Raw genomic sequence first — 26,337 nt, forward strand, 5'->3', positions numbered from 1 at the left:
TACCCAATTCTTTGGGTTAGCTAAATAAGTCAAGAATATGTGTTGTACTTTTTTTTGGGGGGGGGGGCCCAAATGGGGTTATTTTTGACCCAATGGTTTTTAGAGCGCGATAGCGAAAAGACAGATGTAGTCAGTGTGACTCACTTGCAACGCATGGATGAGAAAGTCTCCCGTGATAGTAGGTCAAAATATTTTGTTATATAACCATACTGTTGATTGGATATGAGAAGAAGTGAGATCTTCGCTCGCTCGTGACAGATGAACACCTCGGCGGAAGTGGTACGGGTCAGCGGGGGTGGGACCTTTCTTCCTGTCTGGCCCCAGCGCTGCTCAGCTGCTGCTGTCATCCATATTTGCAGCCTCAGTGGACAATTTCCTCCGCTGCGGGCTCACAACAACGCATAGATCAAGTGAATTAATTCTGCTTTTGTGGCAGCACACTGGAGATCTAGGTCATACAGTCGTGGCTCTGATTTGTTTTTTGTTTTTTTCCTCCTTGTCAACATCCTCCCATCTCCCTCTGTGATCTGACCTTGACTCGCAGGTTTTTGCGCGTGTGCTCGCAAATGCGAGGATGACATTGGAGAGAGCGAAGGTATGGCGGGACGGGAACGCGTGGGACTGGCCTGCAGCTACCTGTGTATGTGCCCGAGGCAGAGTGGATGGAGAGCGCAGGAGTGGATGTGGGAGGGTGAGCAGAGGAAGAAGATGAGGAGGAGGCAGGGGGAAGGGCGGGGGGTGCGTCGAGGGGACTGTGACGCACGCCTATGCCTGGCCCGGCCGCTGATTGGCCGCGGCGAGTGCCGCTCACAGGCGCCGCTCGCAGAGCAGATTATGAAGCGGCGCTCCAGCAGCGGCAGTCTCCTCGCATTGTCTCCATGGCTGCGCACGCATTCCTCCTGTGCTCCGTCGCCTTGCTGTCTGCTCTCAGCCGGCCTGTTCGCTCGCTGTCCGAGGAAGAGCTGCAGCCGGGACTCACCTACGATGAAGTGCCTGAAATCTTTGACAGAAGGTAACGCCGTCCTCCTCCTCCATCGCTATGAGCTCGATGTATGTGTGTGTGCGCGCGTGTGTGTGTGTGTGTCATTCTTTCCTTGATATTTCTCCCCATTGTCTTGCCTCCGCATCTCACCTTGGCTGAAGGCTGAATGTGTTTGTTTGGAGTGGGCTGCATAGCGAGCCTTTGTTTGCCTCAGTGTTGGGGACTGCATCAGACGCCACTCATCGATCACAGATGAGGCCGGTGTCTATGTGAAGTAGTGTAGGTCCGAAAAGAGGACGGGAAAGGAGCTGGGGGCTGTTGCGGATGACATAGAAAGGAAAGAGGGAGAGTGGAACATGCAGAGAAGGTAAACAAGGATGGGACAGGGAGGAGAGGATGCATCAGGGGTGGTCTGCTGGAGTCAATTTACTGATGCAGTCATTGAGAGAGAGGGAGGGGGGGAGGGAGGGAGGTGAAGGGAATGACGAGTAGGGAGGGAGGGGGGGGGGGGAATTTGGGAAGGCAGACGTGTCTGCATGTTGCAGTCCTGCGAGTCACATTTGGAGCAGAGTTGGATCCACTAAAGTAATCTATAATTGATTGTGACAGGGTTGGCAATGCATCAATACTATTGGTATCAATATGGTATTGGTATCGGTGTCTATGACAGCCTTTTTTTCAAAATATTTAGTACTCCAGACTGTCAACATTTTACGGTCAGGAACTAGAACAGCGAAAAGAAGAACATTGGCAATAATTTCTTCCTCTTATAAACTTCTGTGACCAAGTGGATTTATTTGTGTCCACTTAAGTGGACATTTGTTTTTGGTCTATGTCTTTCGACTCGCTGTGTGTGCTCAGTAGAGGACATTCTGGCCTTTCCAATGATGTCTCATGTGTTTGGGTGGGATGAAATTCACTTTGCTGTCTTGCTGAGACAAAACACAACAGTGGACACAAATAAGCGGGTCTCAAGAGGATCTCGGGATGTGTAGGTCGGTGTTTAAAATGATCAATTAGTTGTTGTTTTTTTAAAGGACATTTAATGCATCAAATGTGCTAATTGTATCAGTGCTAGTGGTATCAATATTTGGTATCAGTACCTGTCACTTGTGAATACAAATTGGTAATTGCGAGTGATGCTAGTAAGTAAGTAACTTGCATATATTACTGTTTAAAGATGTTACTTCATCAAGTTCAAACGCAATATCGTGATACCATGATACAAATCGCAGTTTTTCCCCTTCGTTTTTCCATAGTTAAAACAAACCTGATCGCTTCCATCTGAGTGACACCCCCGATGTAATATTTTTAGAGATTACCAGACATACGGCGATATAAAAAAAACTTCATGTGCTCATACATGTTTATTTGCATGTTATTGACATTTACAGTAGGTTTTAAAGATGAATAACTCACTAAATTCTACACACTCTACCTTTAAAGGGGAAGTTAACCTCAATATTTTCATTACAATTATAAGATAGTGGCACCCCACTGGGTTAAACTCAGCATTCTGGTTAATATTCTCTTTTTGGAAAATGAATTAAGCAGCATAATCCATCTGTTTTTATCTGTCTCAGTGGGCAGCCATTTTGCCTCTTGCTGTCGACCAAAAATGAAATCACAATTGCTCAGAGGTCAGGCATGAACCAATCATGACTCTGCTTGGAAATGTCACATGACCTAACTCAAACAACAGTCGAGCCACAGTTGGTTATCACCTCAGCAATTGCGATTTGTGATGTGTGATGTCATTTTTAGTCAACAGCAAGTTAAAAATGGCCATCTGCTGAGATGAGTAAAAACAGGTGGATTTTGTGCCTTCATTAATATCCGCAAAACGCAATATCAATCAAGAAGCGGTGTTTAGACTAGTGAGGGTGCGTAGAACATATTTTGTAAAGAAAACCTTCGGGTTGGCTTCCCCTTAGCTCCGCATTTTTACTTTACTAATAAAGTAGTATTGTTGATGATGATAATGAGGCCATTTTTTTAACCGGCTACGGAAATGACGCAAATGAATGAATACACCACATACTTAAGACGCAAAAGAAGCACATTTTAGGGATGCTTCTTAGATGTTGCTCCAGTCAACTTGTTTTAAACTCTGACAGCCAACTGCTGATAGCAAAAGGACGACATTACTTTCGTCTAAAGGGTTTGATTCCATTTGCCCAAGATCAAACTTTGTACATGACCTTAGTAATGTGACAGCTTGTTGTGGCGTCCCCGAGTTGCAGCATGTTTCAGCTGTGACACACTCGCCATGTTGTTATGTAAGCGCAGCTTTTAATGCCTGGCTTTTTGTACAAACTTCCAAATGGCATCCGATTGACTGAAAGCGAAGCCTGCTTCAGGAGGGATTGCCGCAAAGTCATTTTCAAAAGTTTTGTAAATAAAACGGTGTTGTCAATCTATTCATTATGTAAACAAAATAACAACTACTGTATGAAGCAAAAAGTACAATACGTACATAAAAACTGACGAAGCACAAAGAAATTTTGAGAACATTTTTTTACATTTATTCAGTTTGTTACTGTGTATGCTTGAATGGAAAAAAAAGCAATAAATACTTTTGATATGAAAGAAACTCATTAGGGAGGTTCATATCAGATTCCAAAAAAGATGATGATACCGAGCAGTGGTATCTACACTCGTAGAGGCAGCCGATACTAATCTCAGTCACTTATTTGGAGTAGGGTCACAAACCAACTATGACAAATTGGAAGAATGGTAAATTGCCATTATTCCATGATATTTAAACGAAAAAAAAAAGCGGTGCACAACATTCCTGTCACATGCTCCTGTGACTCAACCTATTTATCACAAATGTGGGAATATAACTAGAGATGTTCGATACCACTTTTTTTCAGACCTACACCAGTGTGAGTTCTCAACTCTTGAGTCGTAAGCCATCCGATACCAAGTACCGATACCACAATTTTCTTTTGATACAAAAACTTTCCAAAATAAGCGATTACAGATCATTTTAAAGAAACCTAGACACAGCCTTTTCATTTGTGTCCACTGTTGTGATCATTTTGTCTCAGCAAGACAGGGAAGTGAATTGCATCCTGCTCACACGCATGCAATAAGATTGGAAAGGCCAGGATGTCCTTTAATGAGCACGCTTAGGGTAGCTCCAACATTTAAAAAAATACTGACTAAAAAATATGAGTAATGAATGACATATTCAGATTTTGAGAGTTACTCTCTCTTCATTTCAAAGTTTATTTCATTTGTGTATTACATTTCTCAAATAAATGAGACTTGCTCTTGTTTATCCTTGCAGAAGGTCTGCCGCTCTGGTCACATGGTGGGGGTAGCAGCAGCAACATGTGCTTCCATTTATCTGTCAAGTTTTGAAATACTCTCACACTGACCTAAATGTAGGAACAGATCACAATTAAAATGATCGATCGCTGATAATTAAAAACTTGACAGCTAATACTGCTGTAATTTCACCACTTTTTAAATGTTTCATATTCTTAATGTGGACCTAATGAGTTTACTGGGCAAAATCACATTTATTTGAACAGCAGTTAAATTAGAAGCTGTAATAAATTCTCCACAAAACAGCAACACCTCATATTAATCTGCCCCAATAAAGCAGTTTTACGATTATGGACTTCAAAACATTTTGAAAATTGCAGAAAATTGTGATGAAGTATTTGAAATTTTGAGGAAAATGCTATATTGGAATTTGTTTAAAATTACCTCTAAGGAAGGATTATTTATTGTATTTCATATCAGTCACCACTCACAAAAAAAAGTGTTTTCAAACAACCTAAATTTTGATATTAGATTGTTAAGAGACATAATATTGTTCAAAAGCTTAGAATGTTAGCCTCCTTCGAGGGTAATTGTTCTCTGATTACGATAAAAGGCTTTGGTTATTAGTAGAGATGGGCAAAAACTGATACACATCATGGTAGCCAATGCTAGTATCGGCTAGTTTTACATTCATTAACAAGAAATACACATTAGAAAGATAGAAAATTGCAATTAAGAATGACATTTTAAGGAAAATATTGAACTGGATACACAAGCCTTGCTTTAAATTAATGCCATCTGTCACCTCCTGTGACATATTTTATCAGCACAAAGCATTACTGTAGGGATGCTCAATACTACATTTTTTTTTAATCGATATTTGTTCAAGTAGTCATGGGTGAGGGTAGACAGAGAAAATGGACAAAATGGACACAAAGGAATATGTCTGGCTCTTAGGAGGATATTCCGGAAATTCTTACAATTGAATGCTGATCCAAATTAAGTTTGTTTGATTTTGGCAGTAGCCTACTATTTTAGTGAACTACACGAGCCCTATCAAGCAAATACATGCGAGTGTTTAACAATGCCACTTACAGCGTTCCATTGTCTTTCAGGTCATGATTTATGTTTAATGTAAAATAGGTATTGAATAATAGTAATTAGGTGAACATCAAAGTACTTTCAGGAGTAACAAATTAAGACTGCGTATCATGAAGTGATGTACAAATGAGAACTTGATACTACAATGCGTTTGTTCTGTTGCACCAAATACTGAGGGGGTAGGAGGTCATCATCAGCTATCCGTAAAGGCATGTTGCCTCCACCAATATAGGTCAAGTCCAATGAACAATCTGCTGCTGTTGGCAGTGCTCCACCAGGTCCAGAAAATGCCAGTGCTGTTTTTTTCCCCCCTTAAATTAAAGCGTTCCCTCGCCATAATGTGTTCACCTTTCATAGACTTACAGTTTTTTTAAGCAGCATGAGTGGGCTTTTTTTTGTTGTTGTTCTGCGTCCTGATTGGCTCAAGGACTGTAGGTTGTTGTCTGCCAATCTTTTCCGTACTGTCTCCTGCGCGCCAGGACTTATGAGGCACACTCAGTGGAACAACAAAGTGTGAGACATTATCAATAATTTCTTATATGTGACCAACTTCATATATTGATTCTTAAAATCTGATAAGTTATTTATAAAAACTATTTCCTTGTTCATTTTATGAATAGAAAACTGTTTATACCTGCCAGGGTAAAGCAATAAAAGAAATGGATGAATGGCCGTTTACCTCTATTTCGCTTGTAAATTTTTTGGGCTCTTTTTTAATTCAGTAAAATTCTATTTTGTTTAATGCAACAAAGGGGGGGATTTGGGGCATATATTTAAATGAGAAAAATCTTAAAAATGGTTAATGCTGATCTGAAGAACAGTTACAATAATGTAGAAACATATGCAGCATCTATCTATCTATCTATCTATCTATCTATCTATCTATCTATCTATCTATCTATCTATCTATCTATCTATCTATCTATCTAAAATACCCTCCAAAACATGTAACAAAACATGTTTCATATTTAATACGGAGTACAGTAGAGTAATTTTTTTTCAGATCAGCTACAGGAAAAATTAACAATGACTCAATTAATTGGGATTGGGGCAATCTCACTGAACATTTTGAACAACTTTTTGGATGCCAGTTGTGTTAAAAGGAAGAGTGTCACCCACAAAAGTTGTCACCCACAGATGTCTGTCATTCTGTACTTCCGGGATGTCCTCAGTTTTTGTTTTGGTTGTACTTTATATTTTGTGCGATGGTGCATTGAATACAAAGTTTTAAAGCTCTGCAATCGATTGAAATCGTAACCATTCACTGATCGTTTTTGTCCTCTGGTTCCCCAAGGTGTGTGACAAGATGTTCAGTAGTAATGAATTCGAATGTTTTTACGTTGCTGACAAAAAAAAAAATGCAACATGAACATGAATATGTTTGCCTTCCTGTAACATAGTCCCCCAAAGCGGTGAAATCAAAACATCCTCATGACATCAGGTGGCACACCGGCAGGCGTCTTCAAATCATCGAAGAGATGTATGAAGAGGGAGTGAGGTGAGGCAAAGGGGTGGCGTTGATGATATAAAAGGGCATGTTCAGCACTCAGGCATGGTGCGACTGGCTCCGCCAATGACGCGGGCGCAGCAGTCCTGTGTTGCTGACCTCGCGAAACCGCCACAAGAACAAACGGCAGGGCTTCAGCGAACACTTGCGCACTCCTTTGGTGTCCCTTTTGGCCAAATGAGGCCAGGCGACGTACGATGATGGAACCGTGGTCCTTTAGCATAGGCAAGAGCTACGATTTATGTTGTTGTCTTGCTTCCCTTTTTCTTCCGCCGCCTCCCTCTGTGCAGCTATTTTTTGACTGAGGAATGAGCTACTCTTAACGGCAGATAAGCCATCGTCAAGCCTGTGGCTTGGCATGGTTCAAGCTCATTTTCTTCAAAGAAGGAACTGCAGTACCTGCAGTAAATCCTGAAGTGGGGTGGCCAGATTTTTAAATGTACAAAAAGGGACAGTACAATTTTGCCAAAAACGAAACTAACAAATTTACTAACTGTGGTCAACCTGGCTGAGCGGTGGTTGTGATGTTACTTTAGCTAATACTAACTGCTAGCTTGGATGGCGGTTCATCCATTTTATACAACACTGTCTATAGCCACTTATCCTCTCTAGGGTTGCTGGCGCCTATCCCAGCTGTCTACGGGCAGTAGGTGGGAGACACCCTGAACTGATTGCCAGCCAATTGCAGGGACACACCTGCCATGCATGTTTTGGGAGTGTGGGGGAAATCCGGAGTGCCCGGAGAGAACCCATGTGGGCTCGGGGAGAACATGCAAACTCCGTAGCAAGGTGGATTTAAACTTGGGTCCCTGAACTGTGAGGCGGATGTGCTAACCACTGCGCCACCGAGAACCGGCTCGGTGGAGCAGTGGTTAGCACATCCGCCTCACAGTTCAGGGACCCAAGTTTAAATCCACCTTGCTACGGAGTTTGCATGTTCTCGGTGGTGCGTCGGTGTCGTGAAATTTTCATCCCCTGCAACTTGAGTTGACTTTTGGTTTGTCAATTAAATGTTTCCACGTACCCCGGGTAACTTGCTCACAGAGAGGTCATTGCTGTTTTGAGTATAGAATGAATGGTTCTAGGGATGTTTGAATTGTCCTACTGTGTGTGTGATCATTGTACGCATGGGTACAGTACTCACATTATTTTTCTTCTCAAGCAATTTTTTTTCAAAACCTTTTTCATAAACTCAATTGGCACAACATACCTCGTCCCGCACTCGAAACGTCTTACTAGAAATTTCCTAAGATTCTTAGACACGTTAGCAGGACACAGTTGTACTTCCAGTATTTTGTGAATGTGAAAGAAAACACTTTATTTTACAATTGTGTTGCATACACAGAGCCCAAACAATTTGTTTGAGAAAAAAGGGACATTGAGACACAACCTATGTAAAACCTTGGATGAAATAATGGGGTTGGCAAAATCAATCAGGTCTCAGGACACAAGACTGTCAAACCAAGATGTCTGGTCACCCTATATTAGTTATGAAGAAAATGAAGCCTCATGAACCCGATGATATTTTTTTTCACTCCTCTCGATAGTGCTCTTGATTTATATATGAAAGCTAGTGCAATGGAAATTCAATAAGTTTCCACTGCATCTTTTAACCAAGAGTGCAATTTTGATGAGCAAAAAAAACAAAATCTACGGTGCTTCATGATGCTTCATTTTCCCATTATTCCCTACGCTAGTTTTGAGGCTTGTATTGAAATAAACATACAAAATATGACATTTTTGGGGGTCAGTTTTAGCAACCTGCAGCTTGTTTGTCACTTTAGCCAGTGAAAATATAGGCCCTGAATCTTGATTGTAAATGTTGATTTTGTATCAGTTTAGCAGCGGAAATGCAAGTTAGCCTAAATTAGTATGTTAGCCAGTATCACTTCATGTGGAAACTTAGCGAGTGATCCATGTCAAATCCGAATGAGTAGTTTGTGGAGAGAATATGTTTGACTTTCATTATCTACGTAAACACAAGTTAAATAAGTCAATTGTGTATTATTTATATTTTAGCCAGTGTGCTGGATCCAGCCAAAATTGGTTGTGGCTATTTTTGGGAAAGAAGGGACAAGGCCACATTTTGTTTGTTTTTCTGTTGAATTGGTGTCCTAAATGGTCAGCTTGCACTGCTACTGCTCAGGCGGCTGCAAAATCTGACTTGATTAATCTCCTCATTTTGCTTGTGGCCTCGGTCTCTCCACGGTCAAACTCCAGTCGACCAGGCCTGTGTTGGCTGCTAATCCTAATCCACCTGGCACCCGACAACATTATGTTGCTCAGGTGGAAATTGCACCAGATGGGTGGATACCTGCTTCAGACCGCTGAGACGCTTACATAAAGGCAGTTGGCAACCTGAAGTGGCGTTTTTCAGAGAGACCGTTTTCATTCAACCTTGAGTTGGATCTTTTTTTGTTAGATTTTTTTCTCCAAAAAACACCTGACGTCATCTGAAAATGATATCACAGTTGGTCAGGGCTCCGTTCAGCTTGCAAATGTCACATGACCAAACGCAGAAAACAGATGGGGTGTGATTGGTCATTATCTGAGTCCTGAATTTCTTTGACGTTATTTTTCAGTCGACAGCAAGAGGCAAAATAGCTGCCGGCGGATTAATTCATATTCTACAAATGCAACAGTAATCAAAATGCAAGTGCGAAGAACATATGGGAAATAAATGTTTTGGGTTGACTTTCATAGCCACATCCCCACTTATGAAGGTGTGCCCATTCGTGAAGCCAAATGATTTCAGTTCATTTTTCATATTTACAGTGAGTGTGCGCACTTGTGTAGGGAGAAAATCATGTCAACTGTGTCTGTGCCATTGTGCACAGCACTTGGATGCAAGAACCGGGGGAAAACAACCTTGAGGCTACAACCGGCACCTCAGAAATGGGCTGAACGTCTCACTGACGTCAAAACATTTTCTCCTTCATGAATGTGCCAAAAGCCAGCCCAAATGCTTCAAATCCTCCTCAGCTCGACTGGCTCACAGAAATACATGAATGGGGAAAGCAACTTTGCACCAAAATATACATCATTTTGAGGAGGAAGCTGCACAAGACAGCTCCCACTGTGTCAGTCACCATAGACAGCAAAATAAGACCTGGAATCGGACCCTAAATCAACAATTGATGTTCACTTACCTTTCAACCACCAAACCCTGACTCCCTTCAAATCAGAGTACTTTTGCTGAAAAATCCAATTAGATCATTATGGTGAATGAGTGCACTTTGTCTTCTGCATCTGTTGTTCTAAGGCATCCTATTCACTTTTTGGAAACATTTGTGTCCATAGTTAAAATTACTTATGTTAACGTCTATTGCGGCGCTGAGGGTTTTTTTTGTTTTTTGTTTTGCTTTCAGTAAACTTTCAAATCTATTCGTCTTGCCCATGCATTGCAAGCTAGCTACCGAATTCCTGCTTTTTTCAAATGGTCAATTCGCTAGAATCAAAGTCAGAATTGATTCATTCCACGCTCTACAAGTTAACAAGGGCCACAATGATTTCAAGGATTTTTAATTAATGTTTCAAATAACACATTTTATAATCACATTGGCAGTGCAGAAAATGAACAAATATAATTTGACCCAGATTCGATAAATATTGATTATTGTTTAAAATCAGATGTATGGAAAGGTCTTATTTTGCTCAGATACAGAAACCATTGCCGTTTTTTTTTAAAGAAAGCTACATAAATCTCTGCATTTACTGTCATTCCAAATATTTGGACAATTTCAAGTTAGACATGCGCCAATAATGATTTATTGTTAAAAAAAAAATCAGATTAAAAACACTCAATTGTCTATGGATTAAATAAAAGAAAACTTGCTGACATCCTGTGACAGACTTGTGTGCTTGAACTCGCCGTGAATATTAATTCCATTTAATGATTTTTGTTTTGATGAATTTTTCTCACATTTGTGTTCAGCTTCTTTCTTTGCGGTCATTGACGTGACATGACTAAAACATTTCAACTGGAAAGAAAAGTATGACGCAGACCCTGTCATGTTCCCTGCAAAAGATCTTAAAGAGGTCAATTTTAACAAGCTATAGTGCGAGGATTAGCACGCGTCTTAAATGATCTCCAACAGACTAGCACAGACCACAGAGTTCAAGCAAAGCATCCCAGTAAGTAGAACGGGCCCTGCAAGTGCCGCCCAGTAAGCCAATTCCCTCTGTGTGACGTCTTTGATTGGACGGTTAAAAGGAACTGGATCAGATTGACTAGACTGGATGTGGGCTATGTATGTGAGAATGATGTGAAAGAAAAGTAGTCAGTAATGATCAAAATACTGCACAGGGGTTAAACGTATCGATCGGAAAAGTGGTACTGGACATCCCTGTTGAATAATAATGAAAAACCGGCTTCATGCAGAGGCAATTTTCTCACCCAGGGTAAAAGGCTGCCGCCCGGTGCACCACAAGGGGGCTGACTGTGAATGTGATTAGTTTCAATTAGTCTTTACTATGACATTTCCTGCCGTGTACTCAGAATCTCATGTTGTTTTCTCTTTTTTTCTCCACAGCAGAGAGAACCCCAGACAAGCCACAAGAGTCAGATCAAGTGAGTGACAAACACGTCGTGATGGAAGGCCTGATTCAATCAAGCCGCCATGCTGACAAATGCAGTTTAGTCCTGACACACATCTTTGCTTCACTGTAACACAGTCAAGTGGGATCTGTGTTATTTTTTGCACCCCGAATCTGGCAGATGCGTGGTTATGTTAAGACAGATTTACTGCTCCAATTTAGATAATCTTGTAGCGCAACCATATGTGGATGTTTGTAAATATTGGCGTTCCAAAAAAAAAACAAGCTGATGACTCACAAGGCTGACGCAAAACAAGTGGAAATAGAGAGGAGCTTGAGCGTGGAGGTGTAGACCAGATCTATTTGTGCTTGCACACATGTTTGTGTGAAAGGGGCTGAACTTTTATGATTACGCGGCGATCTGCACAGCAGCATTGGGATCAGCCTAATGTGTGCGCTGATGTAACGTTTCCCTGCCAAACCGTGTGTTTCCAGGTCAGGATGGAGAATATGGCTTAGAAAGCCAAGAGGTTGTTTTAACACCTGACGATGAAAACCCACTCACCAGAATCCTGCAGGTACACTATTGCCCATTTCTTGCTTCATCTTTTCACACTTGTGAATCCAGGTCTTTTCTGTGCTTGAAAACCCAATTAAACACTCTGCGTGACCTTGGATGTGAGAATATTCCTCGGTGTCACATTCAGCAGAGGAACGTCATTGTCTGCCACATACACGCAGACGCATCGCAGCTTTTGAAATGACACATCTGTGTGGCCATATGCTCCTGACGCAGTCAGACATGCGTAAATCTTCTCTCCATCGATTAAAGGATCCTTTGTAGCTTGTGCTTCTTTTCAAATAATGCATTGACATAGACGTCTAGTTTAAGTGTGGAAAACAAAATCAAGTTGAAATGACAACCCTTAGTCAGTATTTCGGCGTGATGACAGAAAAAGTCACTCACAGTAAATGTCTTGTAAAAAGAGCGATGGATTAGCACACATCCCCTCCAAAGCAAAGAGATTAAAAAGATGGAGAAGCTCCTGGCTGCTATAGGCGACTCTACGTCATGTTGTCCTCACAGCACACATCTGCTTGAGACGAATCCAACTTTGACCATGTCACTCTCACTTAGCAAATTCCAGCTATGCTAAGCACCTGCGTGTTAGATTTCATTTTATTGTTCGTTAGAATACTTACGTAGATATAAAAAAAACATCAAGCTTACAGCGAATTTACATCTGTAGTCCTTTTACAACAGGGGCATAACTAGATTTTTTCTCTCTCTCTCTCTCTCTCTCTCTCTCTCTCTTGGGATGCCCAGGGTGTCAGAACACCTCAGTGAGAAGACAAGCACCATCACAGTTTCATGATAAAAAAAAATAATGGTTTTTATTTCATTATAAAAAAATTTATGTAAATATACAGTTAGTATAAATTAGTGCTGTCAATGAGATAAAAAATGACAGCTTGACTAATTAAGATCTGTAATGAATTGTTCGAATTCTTTGCTAGCCAGAAGAATATGCATCGCTAGCTTTTTGCAAATATTTTTAAAGCAACATGTTTTTCAGTGTACTAATAACAGTCAATCCACTGCCAAAATACAAGTATAGCATACAAAACATTTTAGAACAAGGTTGACCATTTATAAGCTATCAAAGCATTAATTACATTTGTACCAACACAATTGCAAAATCAGTACTGCATGTTTGGTTGGTTAAGGATTTAGTTACTGCTTCCCTCTAGCGGACAAAATGTAGTGGGACAGAATTTGGAAGGACCAAATTATTTAACGAGACATACATGTAGCATCTTGCGATTTCTATCAGTTTTTTTTTTTTTTGGAAATCAATATGATTTTACAAAATCTCATAGAATGCAGTTAATTTACGTTGATGTGTTTGTCCTTTAAAATAAACGTATAAGTTAAAAAAAACAACAACATAATATATACGTAATTATCATGGCCAAATCCAGCAGTGAGTGACAGTTATACATCAAATATTTTGCAGATGTGTCGCTATTTTTGCTCATCATACTGGTTCAGGGGCACACTGCCAAAAATAAGGAGGATATGTCAGACTAAATCAACTACATTGTATGTCTACTACAGCATCAGTTTGCAAATGGGGGCCCTTGGAATACGTGGTCACTTTAGAGCGTATGTGCGATTTTAAATGGGTTTCTGCATATATCAACAAATCTAGTTTAATGCTTTGTGCTGCCAACAGGATCAGGAGATTTTTTTTTCTTTTTGAATAGAGAGCAAATTAAATGAAACATGGTTGCTAAACTGGGTTCTAGTGACTCCTTTGCAAAATGTAGTAAGCCTTTATTTTATTATGTTCTCTATGGATGAACGTTGTCACTAGTGATGACATTTTCCAGCAGACGAGCCAGATTGCCCAGCATTCACTTTTAAAAATGGCTAGTTAGTGGGCACTAAAAATTGACAAAGGCAATATTATTTGCTTGAAAAACGATTGAGACTTTTTTTTTCCCCACAGCCTTTCAAGTGGCACCACACAGTGATGTCTCACAGCAAAAGGAAGCTTCTGCAGTCGCTGATGGGCCCATATGGGCCCTTGAGCGTGTCCTACAACGGGAAAACGTGCATTCTATTCAAGGCCAAGCGCCTGGCCATCCGCTACCGAAACCACACCTTCATTGATCTGACCGAGAGAGTCTTCAATGCCAACTCGCCTGTGGACACCAAAGGTTCCGTCTGCACCAAGGAGAAGGCCACGTAAGTAATGCCAGCTGGTGGCGTGACACTTCCTTGAAGTCCGTTTTTTTTTTTGTCCTTTCGATAACATTGCTTGACGACTAAACTTACCTTTGCGTGTTATTTTTCTACAGGCTTTCATTAAAGTTTGGTGATGTGGAAGACTTGCGGGGTCTAGTAATCAGGTACCTTTTTGTATTATTTGAATTTTTTTCAACATTTCAGTACATCTGCGTTATTTCTATTCCCAATTTTAGCCTCTGAAATCTGACTTCCTGATTTCTGTACACCTTGTCCCCCAGACTTCAGATGTCAAACACCTTCTACGAGGCAGCGGGTCAAAACTGGTTCACCCTGGACAGCGTGCACATCCACTACAACTGGACTCAGGAGGCCACCTTTAATGCCAGCGAGGTTTACGCTCCCGCCACCTCTTCTTACCATTGCCAGCACGTCAGCAGTCTGCACAAATACGACACTCTGCTGGTGCCCAGCTCCCATACAGACACGTCGGCCAACTGGCACATCACTTTCACCGATTTCCAGGTATCGGCTCAAAAGGGGCGCAGGTGTTGCATCCTCAATGATAAGAATTATTTTCTCACCGACCTATTGTTTACATAAGGCTGGTCTCGCCGATTTCAAATGACAGAAAAGTCATCCTTTGTATTGAATGCTTATTGTAAACGTCTGTGAGCTATATCACAAACCAAGTACCGATACCAATTATATTTTTTTTGCAAAATCTCCTCAAAAAAACAATAACATAATTTTGACAATATATTGATATATTCCAGTATAGCATTCTTCATTCAAATATATTAAAATGAACTGCTATTTCCGTGAGTTTGGAATTTCTACTTGTGATCCTAAAACTGCTTTAAGTGCGGTGAAAGCTAGTATCGGCAGCCATCTCGAATCAGTATCGGTACTTGTAATCCCTATTTTTCAATAAGTCAAACCTGCTATGTCTACAATAAGCACTTGTTCATTGTATTACTTTGATTAAACTCAATTAAAATCGTAATCCAAAACGTCTGAACGAATGGAGACCTTTTATAAACGGATTGCATTGTTATACATTGATCCTGTCTTTGAATTTTGTTTGATTTTTTTTCTCAAAATGCATCAAATTGATGCATATTCTATATGCATATTCAGGTCACCTCATATTCATTGAGACATATACTTTTGATGGCGCATGCTCTCAACCCTCAGGTCGATTGTGTACTTTTCCCCATTTCTAATCCCTTATTTATTTTCATAAATTAACCTCAAATTTTTTTTTTTACAGTAACATGTGACAGCCGGTGACAAAATAGATGGATAACAACTGGTGGTTATCTCTGCTTATTTCATATTCCACAACGCAATCATTCATCAGTGTTTCGACTTGTCGGGGTGCAAAGAACATCAATATATCAATACGACGATGACTTAATGAGTATGAATTTACTTTTTACAGTCCCGCCTCGTCGACATCATATTAATATCTCAGTACGATGATTGCGTTCTCTTCTACCCCCGCGCATTTTTTCCCATCCCAATTTGCGCTCGGGCGCACGTCCGTGTTTGCCAACCATTTCCTTTAGTGTGCCTTCAGTCTATTCTAGCATATGTTTGGCAGTCTGTTGGCCTGTCTGTACTCAGTGTGCTCGGCCATCTGCTAGGCCGTCTCAACCTGTGTACAGTAAACCCAGTAAGAGCCGCTTGTCCTCTTTAACTCCGCCTAATCTAATCTTTTGGACTCCTCTCCTAGATCCAAGCCTTCAACGTGCAGTCGGACAAGTTTGCTTCGGCCAGCGACTGCGCCACCTTCCTGACGCCGGCCATCCTCATGGGCTTGGTGACGTCCCTGATCCTGCTCCTGGTCCTGGCCTACGCCCTGCACATGGTGGTCCACCTCAAGCACATTGACCGCTACGAGGAGCACAAGGCAACCGTCTACTTCCCCCGGAGTCCAGAGGCCGAGCTGCCGGACAAGAACAGTCTGTGAGGAAACCGGACCGGGGCAAAGAGGGGAAAAGCAAGGCTGCGGCAGAAAGCAAGTCATAGAAAAAGTATCCTCCACAGAGAATTTCTTTAACAAAAATGCCTGTTCACATGAAAACCTTGTAAATCACTTGTAAGTAAACGCGGGATACTCTTTCCTCATCGACTTGTATCTTGGCATCCATTTTTGGGATGCGCGAGCCTATCGTGATCCAAACGTCAAAAGATCAAGTTCCGGGTCCCCGCGGGGCGACAAGCGGCCTTTACCCCAGCCAGTCATGCGACCCTCAACAGGCTATCTTGTTGACATCGGAGGCTCTCGATTAAATGTAAGTCACTCACAAGTGTCATGTGGCAAGCTTCCGCCACTCGTCATCTTTCCAGCTTTGTCAACAAAACCCTTTGTCCTTACTGCTGCAACAACTTTATGCTTCAAACAGCCAGTTTTAGCGCTGGAATAGTCGTGTTAGCTGCATGCCCCAAAGAGCTGCTCATTCTGAGCTCATGCAGTGTTTCTTGATCATCAGAAAATGTTGCATGAAGTGCAGTTTCAAACTAAGCAAGCCAGGCGCAAAGCAAAAGGAGCTTGAAGAGCTTCCCGGCCCAAGCGGATGGGAAAGCAAGGAAGGAAACTAACATCTGGCTATCTGCTAGCATCTGGCTGGAGTGAACGGTCCTTCAGGGACTTCGATGTCTCTCAACCCGTCCCTAAATAAGACTGCTGCTTGGGACTTAACTGTGAAATGGCCTTTTACGGACCAACCGGGTGAAGACGAGGGGTTCTACAGGCTAGCACAATATTGGTTAGGAGCCAAAGCACTAACCGTAAGACTTTAAAAAACTTGGCACACCGGTGCAAAAGACGGTCTGGAGTGCATCCCTCCGGTGAAACGGCTCTCTGAGAGTCAATATTTTGGACAATGGAGGCTGCGGGTCCCCCAGCCAAGACAATGACTGCCAAAGTCAAGCTGCAAAGGTGTTGCCATAAAATATGGTGAGTGTGAAAAAGAGCTAACCGTTTCAGCTACGTACAAAACATACATGTACAGAAGTGTCACTTTGCAGAGGTCATTTTTTTTTTCTTTTCCTTCTTGTCTTTTTTATATATGATGTAATCATGAACAACTGGTACAGGACAATGACGCTCATCCTCATAAACAAAAGGATAAACAAGTTATAGATCTATTCACAACGCATCGAGCGATGGAATGAGGATTAGCGACCCCCTCCCTACAAATGTTTGTTTTAACTTGGGTCTGATGAAGTCAAGTCCACGCCAATCCAACTGTAAATCCAAAATCCTGTCACAGTGGGACAATACTACGGAATGCCACCCAACAACTGGGATTTAGAAATGCCATTAGTACGCCACAAGCCACAGTCGCAGCAGTAACAGCATCAATAAGTCATTACCACCAATTTCAAGAAGAAAAAAGTCAGCATGACAATAAGTAGATATCTTAACATTCGATATGGCAGTTCTGTCAATCTGTAGCAGTGTCAAATGTGTTCTTTGGTCATACGTGTATCCTACAAACTATGAAAAGAGTGCGGGTAGTTTGTCCAAGGACCGTCTGGTTGAACAATAAATGATATTTAGAGGAGAGTGGGTGCTGTCTTTATGTGGTGGGCCAAAACGTATTTTTAGTCACATTTTGGACCCCCCACGCTTACTCTTTTTATGATGCAATGCTAATGACTGAACAAACTTGCATTTGTCAGGGTCAGAAAAGTGAGGATTTTACATGTCAAAATATATTTTGGACTTTACCTTGGCCTAAACAAACCAGAACTGTATTTTCATAGAATGACCAGTAGAGGCCACTAAACACACTATACTATACTATACTATACTATACTATACTATACTATACTATACTATACTATACTATACTATACTATACTATACTATACTATCAATGAGAGAGAAATATGATCCCCCACGCACCAACGTCTTCTGAAGTCAGTCCACAGGTACGGGTGATATTTTTGCAAATAATTTATCAATCTGAAGTGTTAAACATGGCTTGCTCTTTAGCATGCTGCAATGCTAATGTTTAGACAAACTTGTCATTGTTCGGGGTCTGAAAAGTGAGAATTTTGTAGGTTTAAATATATTTTTGAGTTTACGCTTTACAAAATCGGCACTGTATTTTCATAGCATGACCAGTAGAGGCCACAATAGGAACATTTCTCGACGAGAGAAAAATATGACCCCTGCGTTTAGCTTTAGCCCAATCTGCGTTCACTTAACAGGTAAGTTTACGAGCTCATTTGAATGCAAGTTGAATAGAAGCACCTGTGGCTGGGTTTTTACTTTCTGGACCTGAATTTCCCATCTCTGCAGTCAAATTAATTTAGTACAACCAACCAATTGCTTACGGACAAGGTGAGATTACATCCTCTAGATGTCAGTATTTGAATTCTTGGGAATTTTTTGCTATTGGTGATGCCAGGCCAATCAATGCAGTGGTTCTCAAACTTTTCTTTTGCAGTAATGTACACCTCTTGTAAATATCTTAAAAAAAAATAAAAAAAATCAAGCAGCTTCTAACTAGCGCAAATTCATTTTTTTTTCCTGCAACTCCAGAATATAAATGTTGTATTTGAGTTCTGGCTCAGCTACAAAAAATAAAATAAAATTTAAAAAAGCGTAACATATGGAGACTTGCGTGACTCGGTGGAACGGTGGTTAGCACGTCCACCCCATAATTCAGGTGTTCAAATCCGCCTCGCTCTGGTCTTCCTGTGCACACTAAATTGTCTTAAGGTGTGATTGAGTGCATGAATGGTTGTTTGTCCATGCGTGGCTTACAATGGGCTGGCATCAGTTGAGGGCGTCCCCCGCCTACCACCCGAAGTCAGCTCGGATCGGTGACAACAAACCTGCGACCTTTGTGAGGATAAGTGGCTCTAGAAAATGGATGGATGGATTGTGCAGAGCTCATGAATGAACCAATCATAGTTCATTTTACAAACATCACATGACCATGACTGGCCATTACCTGAGCACTTAGGAGCACTTGTCAAAAAGGAATTTTTGACATGGCTTCCCCTTTAATGTCCGCTTGAGTCATCTTTTAATTGGATCTTGCCAGACAATCACTAATGGGGCATAGGCAGCATAGAGGGCTTAATTTGAGCCCTTAGGCATGTTATTATTGCAAATGAGGTGCTAACCAACAAGCCCGTGGGCCAGTGCAGAATTTAAATTGCATGGATGGATCATGGTGTTCCACATATGCTGCTCCACATCCCGAATATAAACATTTTTGTAGGTCTTGTAAAATTAAATTAAGAAAGAATCACACTCAAGATTCACATCTGAACTAAACGGATGAATGTGGAAGGCGGGAAAACAAGTGTAGCAAAAATAATGAGGAGGTGAAACATGCTTACCAAATGTTGGGAAAAAAAGCACCCTTTCATCTCTCGACTTGGTGGCGTCACCTGGTAAAGGTGAAGAAACGTTTAAAGGCTGGAAAATTGGTGAAAAGGTGGGGACATTATCTCCACCCTTGTACAGTAGGTGGCAGTATGCACCTCAACGTTGCTTGCAATTGCAAATTGCAATGGAAAGAAACGAACGAAAAGGCAGATAAGTATGGCGGAAGTACGTGTGCTGTTTGACATTTCACTCAATGGAAGCTCTCCTGGCAAGTGTATTTTTACATAAATATTCAAAGTAACGCAGTGTCTTTTAGGATTTTATAAATGTTAGCTTTTGTAAATGCTTTTTTCTGTCGGTTGAAGGTTTGATCTCTAGACCGTTTGCGTCACCTGAATTTGATTTGCACAAACAGTAGATGTGAGCATAAAAATCTTGGGCTGGCACTGAGCGTTGTCATGGACAGCTTTGGGGTTTCAATCGTGATTAAATAGCGACATCTAGTGGATTGTTTTGCCATTCTGGCAAAGCTCTCAATAGATTCATAATTTTTGTGCCAGTAAAGCAATTGAGATTGGTGGAGAAAGCTCAGTATACTTACTGCAGAGATAGACCGATATGTGACCGATATGTATTTTTTTCAGGGCCGATATCGATTGTTATTTGTCAAGGAGGATCGTAACCAATATTTGGAACCAAGTTTCACTTATTAATTTTTATATTAAATATTAGCATAAAATACTCTTTGTTGAAAAGCTTTTCAAGCCTATTTTTATTGAATGATATTTTAGATTTGCAAAATACTTACTGTTATTTATGTGGTTTTTTTGTTTGCTCATTTTTACATACATTTGAGACAATCTCCTTCTTTGTCATAAAATTGGAAGTAAAAGTTCAGGGAGCTTCCAGGTGCATCAGCGTATCTTAAAGAGTTGCGAATAAACACATTTCAAACAAAATAAAAAGTCCAGAGTGTTTCCATGGTCAGTAGAATTTCATATAAAGTCAACTGAAAAAATGGAAATAAAAGCTGTTAATTTGTATTGCTTTATCAACTTTAGTTTGCTTTCCTGTGAAAACTGAAGTCAATGCCATACTACGGAACGTGTCTATTAAAGTAGATGAAGGCATAATCGAGCCAAACGTGATATGCTTGAAATATTTCTTTTTAACAAAATATTCCTCATTATTTTCCCCTGGATGCCAGTTAAGTGTCCAGCTGTACTTTGCTTTGCTTTAGGCAAGCCTTGTATTTATTCTTGTGTGCCGTTGAGATTTGACTCCCCATTTCTTCTTTCTTATCAAGCTTGCCAGCCTGCAGGTGTCCTCTGATGAGTCACTCTCTTGCAATCTCCATGCTGTAAACATTATGTCTGTCTCTCATATGAGTTCTGTCAATGAGCATGCAACCTCAAGGACCAGTATGTAAGATTAAAAGATTTACATAAAATTGTCTTATGTTCCATTGCACTTGGCGTTTTTTCCCCCTGTACACAAGAGCTCTCTTAACCATAGAGCAAAGAAGCGATTGTTCAGAAAGTCTTTGATGAGAAACAGTTGCCCTTGATGACATTTCTAAAAGCTGCACTTAATCAATTTTCTTTGTAGTTTTTATTAAGGCAGTCAAAGTTTGTGTTCATTTAATTGTTATGGAGCGTAAAAAAAAAAAAAAAAGACTCAAAAGACTTAGTTCTGTTTACTTCCTGTGGCACCTGAGAGTCACCGTCATACTGACTGACAATGAGAGATGTTTACGTTGTCTTACTTAAAACAGTTGCTCATCAACTCATTTAAAAAACAAATTATTGCAGAAAACTCCCGCTTTCTGCCACTTTCCAAAAAGATGTATGGTATGTGTATTTGACATTTTAATTTGTCCTTAGGTGTGATTGGGTGCGTGAATGGTTGTTTTCCCCCTTGTGTGCACACACACAACAACAACACACACAACAAATTGAGTGCAAATGTTCCATTTAATTCATTTTAATTTGAAAAGAAATTTGTACTGTTCCTGCCATTGACATCAAACTTTTGCATTTCCAGACAAATGTGGTGTTAAATTGCGTTTATATTGCACTAAAAAGTGCATGAAAAGTCCCACCTTTGATTTACCGTCGCATGCAGAAGCATTTTTAAAATCAAACCCCTGAATTACCATCACATATCTCTAGGGGTACTTTTTACCCATTTGAGAACCGCTGCACCCATGCAGGTGCTAGTTTTAAGATAAAACCTGAGAGCCCGTCACGTTCCAGAGTAAGGAATGAAAAATCTGCTCTAAGACATGAGAAGTCGAGGAATCCATGATAACTGTGCTTGATATTGACAGCTACTCTGTCAATTGCCCAAAAGATTCAATTAACCTTGGTTGTTAAAAAAACAAGTCGTTGCCACAGATTTCCTTGGTGTTTTTGCCAAGATCGGAGATCTAAAGCTCGGTTCAAGATCATGATCCATTTCAGAAGTAAAGGCCAATAAATGTTGCCCTGATTGATTTCTCAAGCGGATGAGATTGAGGACACTATTGACCACATAAACGACCTCATGAACGCAAATGACCAGTAAGCTCAATGCAATACCTCTGATGAATAAAACAGTAAGGCGTAATTACTTTAAAATGATTTTACTTTTTTTTAAATAGAATTTACTGAATATGTTTTGACATGAAAAGCCGAGTAAAGTTGTGTACGGCACCAGAGGACGAGCATATCAAGTTCTATCAAGGCATCTGTCCCCTGTGGAATTTTTGTTTTATCCAAGTTGACCTTGATGCAAATGAGGAGCTGGAAAAAAACAAGCAACAACAGAAGTAGAAGTGGGAGCAAACAAAGGAGAGATTTTCAGACAAAAAAATGGCTTCTTCCTTGGATATGCTTAACATCCGGTGACAGAAGCGGGAGCAACCAATGGCTGTTGTGCTAGTAGCATAAAAGATGTTGCATCATACTGAGAGTTAAGAAGAAAAGAAAAGAAGCTTCATGTTGTTTTTGGACATTTACAGATGTATTTTGACAACAAACATAGCATACAATGAAGAGAATTGCACTTCTATATAAAGCAACCTTTTACTATAGCTTTGCCGTATGTCATTGGTTCTCAAATCGGGGGATGTGAAGGTACTTCAAGGGGAACATGAGATTTTTACAGGGCTTCTGCAGTTGTCAGAAAGTCTAATTGAATTCTTTTTAATGCCAGGTCAGCCTCAGTGGAGATTTTCTTTTCGAGTTGAGAGCAAATCAATTGGAACACAAAGCAACACATTGCTAAATTGTTATAGTGACTCTTTTGCCCAACATTTTATGCCTTCATTCCGTTAAGCGTTATACACTTTCACATTGTCAATAATGACACAATTTTGATGGTCCAGGGTCTTTGTTAAGTATTTGTTGAAAAAAATATGCCTAGAAATACTACTACTACTTTCTGATTTACATCTGGGTTACACTTTAAGTCAATTCAAAGTAGTATTTTTCACGCATTGGTGTAGGCTAAACTTACCCAAGTCAGTGATTCTCGTCACTTATGGTAGAGAAAAAAAAATACTTATAATGAACATAATATATTCATTTTATAAGTGCAAAGAAGGAGACAAGAATATCAAAGGCCAAAACCATTATGATCTCACAAAATTTATGATATTGTGCAGGTAGTGCACGACTCCAACAAAGCGTGCGTGAGTGTAAATTTTCCATCCATCACCCCGATAAGCCACGCTGCCCGCGTGAAATATATAGGGCACCCATGTGCAGATATACAGCTAGTTATTCAATGCTGTTGATCCCATTGGAAAAATATTCGCAGCTCCAAGAAAAATGCGAGCTGTCACACGGCATGGGTCGCCTGAAGGCCTCTCATCAACTTTCACCAGCCATATGCTCGCATGTGGGATGCGACACAAATGATATGTCGTCAGCCATCTACCAAGAAGCTACCAAGAAGGCGAAACACTCCATCCTTTTGTAAGCACCCACTCCACTTTTTTTTTCATCAGCACTTTGGCAGTAATCTGCTTCAGTGAACTGGCCATATAGTGCATGACTTGATGTGACATGAAAGCTAAAGGACAGCTATTAAAGGCCTGTAATAAAGCTTGTGTGTGTGTGTTTGTGCGAGTGAGTGTGTGTGCAAGGGGGTGGAGGGATACGAGTGTGTGCTTGGGTCAGAAGTATGGCGTAATTCAACAACAGCATTGTCTGTAGCCAATCCTCAGATACCGAGTGTGTGTGTGTGTGTGTGTGTGTGTGAGAGAGAGAGAGAGAGAGAGAGAGAGAGAGAGAGAGAGAGAGAGAGAGAGAGAGAGAGAGAGAGAGAGAGAGAGAGAGAGAGAGAGAAGAGACAGAGAGAGCGAGCAAGCGTGGGGAAAAGAGAACAGAGCGACCACCTGATTCTCCTCTCCTCTCTGCTCTCCTCCGTTGTCAGGATCTGCCAGAGGTAGTGGACTTTTCCTCCCGGAGAAGTCAAGCGCGACTTTCACCGGAAAGTGTGCCAGAAGTGGCGCCGCACTTTCGACAAATTGCACAGCATGCATCTATCAGCCGGGCTCCTCGGCTGATTTTCCGATTCTCTCCCCATCCACGCTTTTTCATTTTTTTAATTCTCTGGAGGGGGATACGGTGGGGCTGCGTAAATCCAGCAAGGGGCGTGCGTCGGAGATGACTAAAATGCGGCTGGATCGGGACAAGGTCCGTGCGTGGAGTGCGTGTTTTTTATTACTTTCTTCAAGTCTGAGTTGCGGTATAAGTGAGGTCGGAGGCTCCCACCAAAGCATCCCTCCTTCAGTGTGAGTAAATGCTTTCTGAATGTTCCTTCGGTGTGTCATTAATAGAAAATTGGCAGTTTCGTATCTATTCATTTGGTCTCGTAGTGACAGCATTGAGAAAACATTTGCAAAGTAGGGGCTCGGCAAAAAAAAAAAAAAAAAAAAAAAAAAAAAACACTATTTGAAAAGGGTAGCTCATAACGACTAGGAATGCAGGCTTACTGTCTGGTTGATGTAATTTTTGCTTCTAAGTTTGCATTAAAACGCATTCAAAGTGGGAATGCATTATCATTGTCTGTACATTTAGCACAGGAATAATTTTGAATCAATCAAACCTTTAAATAAAGGTTTGTTGGGTTTGTTACTTTGATTAAAATGCACTACAGCCGAGAATCTTTTTGACTATATCAGCTCAATATTGAATTGCAACATTACGTCTGTGTGACATAGTTTGTAATAATTTGTTTTACCCTGCAGAGTGAAGCTGTGGGCTTCAGCCTTTGGTGGGGAGATGAAGTCGATCTCTGCAAAGTACTCAGGCTCCCAGCTGCTGCAGAAGGTTAGTTGGCTTCATACACTTACATATACTGTACATTCACTGAACACAAATTTCTATTTAAGAACTTTGAAGTTTTCATATTATTATTGTAATGCAAACTGTAAAGTGCTGCAATTGGAAGGGCTTTTGAGCAGTCATTTTGAGTCCATTTAACACATTTTCAGCAATGTGAAAAAAGTTAACCAGTGGTTCTCAAGTGGGGGTACGTGAAGGCATTTCAGGTGTTATGTGAGATTTGAACAGGGTTTTTGCAGGTATCAGAAAACCTAACGTAATGCTTTTTTTTAATGCTGTGGCATCAACAGTGTAGTTTTCTTTTCAGAGCAAATGAATTGGAACATGTAGCAAATTATTGGTAAAATGTGTTTAAGTGAATCATTTGCAAAGCATTGGAAGTCTTCAATTTGTTACGTTTGACATGGATGCGCATTGTCACTTGCGATGCAATTTGCCATCAGACAAGTCAACATTCAAATAGATCTTGTTGCACAAGCTATCTTCTGGAGTTTTTGAATACAATATCCACTACAAATGTAGATCCAAAGATTAATAGATCAGTGGAACAATACTCTATTTTAGTTAACTATTTACGCTGGGTTAGGAAGTACTAGGCTGAATAATATTTCACAGGGCTACGTCATTAAAAAATCTGTGTGCTGACATGTAGACATGACACTAATTTGATATGTTGTCATTTATTCACATCAGTCTCCCTCTGCATTTTGACGTTTTCAGGTGTGAAAATGGTGACATGCAAATTCTCCCCTAAAAGGGTCAGGCCATGAAAGGAGGACTAAAGCTGTTGAAAGCATACAGGTGGCTAGATCAGCTGTCCAGGTCGTTAGTTCAGATCCGCTGTGCCGTGTCTCTGCGGTTAATGTGTGTGAACACGACCACACACCGCATATTCGCACACACAATCACACATATACACTGTACGCCTCAGGCGTGGATTTCTTCATCCGCTGATAAGCCTGAGTCAAGGCGTTATCTTTTTTGACGGGAGAAAAACTCTTCCCCCTTCTCATCTTTTGCCGCCTCCGAAGAGGAGATAACCCTCCACACAGAGTGACGACCTCCTTAGAAAATGCAAATGAGGGCCACAGGGTTAACTGAGCGGAGAAGAGACCGCAGACCTTGTTGCTGCGAACATCAGCTGGGGGTGTTTCACCTTATTGCATTGCGGGGAGCGTTGAGTGTTGCTCACCTTTCCACCACACGTTGAGCCTTGTCTGATGTGCGCATTTTGTGTTGTGTACGGCTGGCTTTCACGCCACATAAGGTGTGGAACGCTGATGAGCAACCAAGTCTGAGTCACCTGATATTGAGGATTTTCTGATTCACTCTCGATTTACTAGCTCTGCAATGTACAGGACAGAAAAAAATGCATCGAAATGTGTTTCTTTTTGTACCTAACTATGTCCACATGACATCTTTTATATGGCTAGTGAAGCAGAGTGATTTAAAGGGACAGTCAGTCTCCTCAAGAGTCTTTACCATAATATG

At 40.9% G+C, this 26,337-nt stretch overlaps 2 protein-coding genes across 4 annotated transcripts in view; both read left to right on the plus strand.

Annotated features, from left to right (window-relative positions):
- The first annotated feature begins 757 nt into the window (after window positions 1-757).
- On the plus strand, window positions 758-17,731 carry atp6ap1lb (ATPase H+ transporting accessory protein 1 like b). Its single transcript, XM_088408279.1, has 7 exons — window positions 758-1,012; window positions 11,399-11,436; window positions 11,898-11,980; window positions 13,916-14,154; window positions 14,268-14,318; window positions 14,436-14,679; window positions 15,893-17,731. Exons 1-7 carry the CDS (start codon window positions 768-770, stop codon window positions 16,127-16,129), a joined length of 1,137 nt encoding a protein of 378 aa, XP_088264405.1. The 5' UTR covers window positions 758-767; the 3' UTR covers window positions 16,130-17,731.
- A 6,169-nt stretch (window positions 17,732-23,900) lies between these two features.
- Window positions 23,901-26,337, plus strand: part of LOC148427124 (voltage-dependent calcium channel subunit alpha-2/delta-3-like) — a 100,920-nt gene continuing 98,483 nt past the window's right edge. For all 3 annotated transcript variants that reach the window (XM_088402264.1, XM_088402269.1, XM_088402278.1), the window contains exons 1-2: window positions 23,901-24,293; window positions 24,750-24,831. In XM_088402264.1, coding sequence (XP_088258390.1) covers window positions 24,166-24,293; window positions 24,750-24,831 — 210 coding nt within the window. In that variant the 5' untranslated portion in view covers window positions 23,901-24,165. The remainder of the gene's footprint in view (window positions 24,294-24,749; window positions 24,832-26,337) is intronic.

Source organism: Hippichthys cyanospilos, chromosome 2 (genome assembly GCF_059441005.1).
Source record: "Hippichthys cyanospilos isolate Australia breed blue-spotted pipefish chromosome 2, RoL_Hcya_1.0, whole genome shotgun sequence".
Lineage (NCBI taxonomy): Eukaryota > Metazoa > Chordata > Actinopteri > Syngnathiformes > Syngnathidae > Hippichthys > Hippichthys cyanospilos.